Here is a 7,500-nt window from a genome sequence, read left to right as displayed (position 1 = left end):
GGGGAGAATGGAGTGATTTATTAAGTACAATTGTTACTTATTGAGATATTTTTGAAAATATAATTTCTGGTTAGCAAGCATCAATAATCAAGTCAAATTCTGTAAAAAAAAAAAAAGAAGCAAAGATGCATTGAGTAGTAGTTTTGAAAGATATATTTTCTTGAAAGTCAGTGGACGGACCGGGGCAGGGGTTTACACCTCACCGTTCGTCAAATATTTGCAACACACGCGCACACACACGGCATCACACACACGCGCACACGACGCACACACCGACATTCACACACACACGGGCATGCGCACGCACAATCACACGCCACCACGAACACACGCCATATATACATACATACATACTACATACACACAACACACACCACCACACACCGCACGCCGACGCGACGCACGGCACGCGACGCACACACACACGTACGCACGCACGCCGCACCGCACACGGCCACACGCACACTGCACGCACACACGCACATCACACATACACATACACACACAATACAACTGCAGCTGTATCTCGTTGGGGTTCTGTCCTTTATTTTTCGCTTCACAGCGCTCGTGCCGGCAGTGATTGGCTGTTTTATACACCGCAGCGGCGATCCTGTCTTTGCTGTGTGCGTGTTGTGCGGTGCGCGTGTGCGTGCGTTTGCGTTTTAGTGTGGCTTTGCTAGCTAGGTGAGGGCGTCACCTAATTAAATGCTTATTTTCTACCTTTACATCTACCATTTAGTATAGCCTATATTATCATTAAAACCCTGTGAGAAACAGATTAATATTTTAACACAATTTCAAAAGGTTATGTATATCTAGTGTGGTGTGTGCGATGCTCTTAGACAATTCGAACAGCGTCGAAATTGTCAGAGCATTGGGAGCCGAGTAACGCGCGGGTACCGGTTACACCTTCCGTTGTCAAATGTCGTGCACACACGCGCGCACGCACGTACTCGCCGCGCGCCCCCCCGTATTCACACACATAGGCATGCGCACGCACAATCACACGCACCCACCACACACATACCACATTTACACACAACGGCGCGCGCACACACATACGATCGCACACGCACACACACGGAGCGCGCAACATACAGTACACGCACACGCACACCACACACACACACGCACACACCGCCGCACGCATGCCACCACACCACACGACACAACACACACACACACACACACACACACACACACACACACACACACACACACACACACACACATACAACTGCACGCCGTCTCTCGTTGGGGTTTCTCTTAAATTTTTCCCCCTCACAGTGTGCGCGGCAGCTGCTTGCCGTTGTTTATACACCGCAGCCGCAATGGCTTTGGTGTGTGCGTGTGTGCGCATGCGGATTTCGTGATCTTAAAATTTTGTGCGGGTTTCCGATGAATGCCGAAGTTTCTTCGGGCACATAATTTTTTAGAAAATGGACTCAAAAAGTCACTTTACCATCGAAATATCGCGTTCTAACGTAGCGGAATGTATTCGGGACGTCCAGAAGGGGCCCCAGCTTGATTCGCGTGAGCACACGTGGCACGGTTTCGGAGGAGATACGGAAAACGACACTTCGGCTCTTTCTACTATTATATAGTAGATTAGTATATATTAATGTTCTTTCTTACCTTTCCAGGCGGTGCTTGGAATTGCCACTTGCAATAGGAATTTTTGGGGTAATTGTTGGGAAACAATGGTGACGTCATGATGCCGCCCGCTGGGTTGTCGTATGTGTGATTAACTCCGTTACATCCTTCCCATGCTAGAGGTTTAGATGACAACAGTGATTACGGTACGGTTCTTACACGGAGATTGGTGCACACGGAGATTGGCGCACACGGAGACAAGCACAAACGCACACGCACGAACACACACGTGCGCGTACACAACACACGAACGCCCGCACGCATGCACGCGTGCAATCGTACCTTTTAACTAGATTAATTTAGCAACTTTACATTTTAATTTTGTATGTATGAAGAGCGCAGATTATCGTAGCGTGTATGAGAGCACAAATCTCTACTCACGTTTAGTTTCATTGAAACGGTAGCGGATCTGAAACCCACTGTAGCTTCTACTAGAATCGCTGACAAAATGCAGGAACATATTCGTTTCGTTGAAGGCTTGATCCTTGGGCAAGCTATGCCCACATAACCTGGCTGACATGGTCGCATTGGCGTCGGCTCCGTTATACACAGTCAGCGAATCATTGGAGCAGTTGTTAGAGGACTCCACGTTGAAGCTGAGAAACTCTAGACGTACGACCTGCAGTAAATATATAGGAGATTATCAGACGCTGCTGCTGCTCTATATGATGTGATCACCTTCGTTTGGACGGCAGAGGACGCAGCGTTTAGCTAAGCTTCGTGGTGATTCAACTAAAATTCGAGGCGCGATTGTGCGTTTGCAGGCATTATAAATCGACTTAAATGCATGACTAATGTCTACAAGGTCAAATAGAGAAAAGGAACAGTTATATTACGTTAATCTAACCAAAAAAATCAGCAAAGGTCTGCCTTACCATTCCTAATGGAGCTTGGAAGTGCCATTTGCAGTCGGCGTTGCTGGGGTAATTATGGGGGAACATTGGTGACGTCATGATGCCGCCCGATGGGTTGTCGTAGGTGTGAGTATGCCAGCCACATCCTTCCCATGCTAGAGGTTTAAACGACAATCATAAATACGGCGCGGTTTTTGCATGGAGTTACCATAACTAGCGCATAGATAAGGCCTAGCACACATACACGCACGCGCACGTACGCACGCACGCACATTCATTTTCATTCAAAAATCATTAAAATTACAAAATTAATATACAAACATTTGCACGCAGTCACACATTTCATTGTTAACTAAAATAATATAATAAAATCACCACGATATTCATTTTTCCATAAAGTGTAAATAATTGCATTCGACATTATATCATTATGTCGCCACTTGCGTTTAGAATCATTAAAACTGTAGCGGATCTTGAACCCGATGTAAGTTTCGTTAGAATCGCTGACGAAACGCAGGAACATGTCCGTGTCTCTGGAGAATTGGTCATCGGGTATTTCAAGTCCACATAGCTTGGCTGACATGGAACCATACTCATCGGCTCCGTTGTACACAGTCAGCGAATCATTAGAGCAGTTTCGGGAGGGTTCCACGTTGAAGCTGAGAAACTCTAGATGTACGAGCTGCAGTAAATATAGGAGATTATCAGACGCTGCTGCCTTACAAATTCAATGATGACTCGAAGAGAAATAAATCAGTTTTTTGGAACCAATTTCACATGATAACCAATAGATCTCCTTACTTTCCCAGGCGGTGCTTCGAAATGCCACTTGCAGTCGACGTTGTTAGGGTAATTCTTAGGGAAGATTAGTGACGTCATGATACCGCCCGCTGGGTTGTCGTAGGTGTGAGTGTACCCGTCACATCCTTCCCACGCTAGAGGTTCAAAACAAAAACCAAGAATAGCGCTACGATTGTTACTTACTAGCGCATAGGTAAGGCCAAATGTAAACACTCACGCACGCACGCACGCACGCACGCACACACAGGCACGCACGCACGCACGCAAGCACACACGCACACAAGCACGCACACATGCACACACACGCACACACACGCACGCGCCCGCACGTACGCACACGCGCACTTGCACGCGTACAAATATTCGAAAGAAGCCACAGAAGTCGCGTATTTTGTTGTTTTATTCATGAAGTGAACACATAACTGAATCTGTGAAAGGATCGCGTGTATCTATACTACTTACGTTTAGATTCATTAAAACTATAGCGGATCTTGAAGCCGATCAAAGTTGCATTATCATTACTGACGAAATGCAGGAACATATTGGTGTCTGTGGAGATTTGGTCGCCTGGTATCTCACAACCGCATAGTCTAGCTGACATGTTCGCATTGCCATCGGCTCCGTTGTACACAGTCAGCGAATCATTGGAGCAGTTTTTAGAGGACGCCACGTTGAAGCTGAGAAACTCTAGATGTACGACCTGACATAAAATATAGGAGCTTATGAGACGCTGCTGCTCAAATAAACAAGTAATCTTTGTCGTTAGTACGTGTTTCCCGGTACATCATAACCAAATGTAAATGCGAAAAAGATCAAATTAGAGGACGAGCGAAAATTCCATTTCACGGACCAATCCTGGTACAATTAGTAATAATGTGCCGTACCTTTCCTGGCGGTGCTTCGAAGTGCCACCGGCATTCGACGTAGTTCGGGTAATTTTTAGGGTACATTGGTGACGTCATGATGCCGCCTGCTGAGTTGTCGTAGGTATGAGTGTACCCGTCACATCCTTCCCAGTCGATAGCTGTGTGTGACAACCGACGATACGAAACGATTACTATATGAAGGTAGCGTAAATATGTTTTGGATGAATTGCGCACGCATGTCGTACGTGTGTATTACGCACGGCCAAATGTATACATGTACGCCAGTCCGCACGTCTGCAGGAAACATCCACACGCACACACACGCACATGCGCGCGCACACCGTCACGCACGTACACACGCAAGCAGACACGTAAATACACGCATGTACACGCATGTACACGTACACACACACACACACACACACACACACACACACACACACACACACACACACACTGGCACACGCACACACTGACACACACACACACACAGCGGTCTGGGCACACACACACACAACACACAGCCACAACGCACACACATGCAGCACCACACACACACATATCACACACACACACACACACACACGCACACGCACACACACGCACACGCACACACACACACGACACACGCACACACACACACACACACACACGACACATACACAATTACACACACACACACGCACACAAGCACTATACACAGCACACACATACACACACACACACACAGCAGATCGCACACACACACACATCCACGACACGAACAGGCAGCACACACTACACAACACACACACACACACACACACCACCGGCCACCACGACACATCACACACACACTTCACACACACACGGGCACACACACACACACACACACACACACCGCACAGCACACACACACCGACACACACAGCCACAGGCAACAGTCCACACACACACACACCAACACGGCCGCGCACACAGGGTCGCACACACAACGCACCGCGCGCACACGCACGCGACGACGGACGCACAGCAGCAGTCACACGGCGCAGCGCGCAAACCACGTGTACACGTACGCAACGCATAGTCAATTTACTGCACGAACAGTACAGCTCTGAAGAGATGTTGTTGTGGGCCAAGGGGGCAGGAATGTTTTGGCGTTTGGCGGGCTTTTGTGTCCAATGGAGCAACCTGGCATAACGAAGTTTTGTTTGTAAACTTAGAAGGACGATTGTTTAAGAAGCGAGCCAAGCGGAGAGAATAAGCTTCGATGAGGGTTTCAATCTGGATAAGACTAATCCCCCGAGGTGGGGCGAGGGAGAGGAAATGGTAGTGACCGATTTCAAGGCCAATTTGTGGGATTTTAGCGTGCTCATTGAACGAGGCTCTACAGCCAGCCATATGTTGGCCAGCCTAGGGTGCATTTGATGCTATCAGGAATATCATAATATCTAGGAGTAACAATTTAATTAGACTAGGAATGTGGCTGCGCTGGAAAATGAAAAATTAAAACATTTGCATGGCTTTGGTGTTCATATATGATTTAATTCTGTAATTCATTATTCATGATGATATCAGGTATGTCTTATATATGATGAGCTCATAACTCATAGCTCATAGCTCATAGCTCATAACTCATCTATATATGATGTTATTAGCTCAACTTGGCACACCAGTGCGACCTTTTGGATGTTACCTGTTACCACCTAGCCGGTGGTAGAAACAATGACTGGGAGACGTTAAATCAAAAGTGACAAAACTGTCTAATTGAAAGGTAATTAATAAAGAGCATCGCAATATATATATATATATATATATATATATACATACAATACCTTATTATTAGCTCTTGATATATGTATATATATATATACATCCAAAGATTCATACCCTACAAGCATATACATCTTTTACCCGAAAGGGGCGAAATATTCCAAATATTTGCATATATGATGTGTAATTATAGGTGCATCTGGGATACGACGTTACTCACCTTTAGAATCATTAAAACTGTAGCGGATCTTGAACCCTATATAAGTTGTTTTATTAGTACTGCTGACGAAATGCAGGAACATGTCCGTGTCTCTGGAGAATTGGTCATCGGGTATTTCAAGCCCACATAACTTGGCTGCGTAGGAACCATTGACGCCGACACCGTTGTATACCGTCAACGAATCGTTGAGGCAGTAGTAATCATAGTCCAGGTTGAAGCTAAGGAACTCGAGCCGTACGACCTGTAGTAAAAATACGCAAGCCGGTCTTACTCAGCTACTCTCTAATATGCTCTGAGAAAAGCGCCATTGCGAAGAAGACAATCGTCACACGTAGCTGAACTTCGTGGTCAATTACGTGATGTGTCGCTGCGTTCGTGTAAACGCTCATGCAACTTTACAAATATTATTTGTAACGTGCAGTAGGGTCGTGCGTGTGAATGTGGGAAGAATCCAAGATGACGTTTTTATCTTAAGCAAATTATATTATTTATCTGAATTTAATTCTTCGTATGAATTAATCGTATCTTATAACCGGCCGTAAATAGGTAGCCGTAGTTACGTCTTCACGATCAAATTACGGCTAAGCAAAGTTCTATTTCGCTGATAAATCTAGCAAAATAAACAAAAGACTTTCTTACCTTACCAAGCGGAGCTTTGAAGTGCCACTTACAGTTGGCATTGTTGGGGTAATTATTAGGGAACATTGGTGACGTCATGATGCCGCCCGATAGGTTGTCGTAGGTGTAAGTGGACCCGGCACATCCTTCCAACGCGACAGCTGTATGTGACACCCGATAACACGACACCGTTACAACTTGGTGCAAACTTACATGCGCACGCACGCACGCACACGCTCACAGAGTGAGAGAGAGAGAGAGAGAGAGTGAGAGAGCGAAGAATCTCTCTCTCTCTCTCTCTCGGAGAGAGAGAGAGAGAGAGAGAGAGAGAGAGAGAGAGAGAGAGAGGAGGAGAGAGAGAGAGAGAGAGAGAGAGAGAGAGAGAGAGAGAGAGAGAGAGAGAGAGAGAGAGAGAGAGAGAGAGAGAGAGGGGGGGGGGGACGGGAAAGCGCGCGAGGAAGAGAGGAGGAGAGCGGGCAGAGGGAGGGAGACTATGAAAGAGATCACTGCTACCCATGGTGCTTCGTGTGTGGCTCAGACGCGCAGCCTGGCGGCGAGTCAAAGAAATAATCTGCCGTGATCTACCTTGGACTTGATTCTTTCGGCCTTTGTTAGAATATCAATGCTGATCTATATTGCTCTCTCCCCCCTCCCTCTCTCCTTTTCTCTCTCTCTCTCTCTCTCTCTCTCTCTCTCTCTCTCTCTCTCTCTCTCTCTCTCTCTCTCTCTCTCTCTC

General features: G+C 46.5%; 1 protein-coding gene across 1 annotated transcript in view; it reads right to left on the bottom strand.

The window, feature by feature from the left end:
- Window positions 1-7,281, bottom strand: part of LOC106816936 (exoskeleton protein RP43-like) — a 9,287-nt gene extending 2,006 nt beyond the window's left edge. The window contains exons 1-8 of the mRNA XM_014821585.1: window positions 7,278-7,281; window positions 6,786-6,925; window positions 3,771-4,008; window positions 3,309-3,442; window positions 2,952-3,189; window positions 2,529-2,662; window positions 2,035-2,272; window positions 1,636-1,769 (exon numbers count right to left, since the gene is read on the bottom strand). Of these exons, the coding sequence (XP_014677071.1) occupies window positions 1,636-1,769; window positions 2,035-2,272; window positions 2,529-2,662; window positions 2,952-3,189; window positions 3,309-3,442; window positions 3,771-4,008; window positions 6,786-6,925; window positions 7,278-7,281 (1,260 nt within the window). The remainder of the gene's footprint in view (window positions 1-1,635; window positions 1,770-2,034; window positions 2,273-2,528; window positions 2,663-2,951; window positions 3,190-3,308; window positions 3,443-3,770; window positions 4,009-6,785; window positions 6,926-7,277) is intronic.
- Between the last annotated feature and the right edge of the window lie 219 nt (window positions 7,282-7,500).

The sequence above is a fragment of the Priapulus caudatus genome, unplaced genomic scaffold, assembly GCF_000485595.1.
Source record: "Priapulus caudatus unplaced genomic scaffold, Priapulus_caudatus-5.0.1 Scaffold1540, whole genome shotgun sequence".
In the NCBI taxonomy this organism is placed as follows: Eukaryota; Metazoa; Priapulida; class Priapulimorpha; order Priapulimorphida; family Priapulidae; genus Priapulus; species Priapulus caudatus.
Note: the sequence above shows the minus strand (reverse complement) of the source record. Positions and strands in the feature narration are given on the sequence as shown.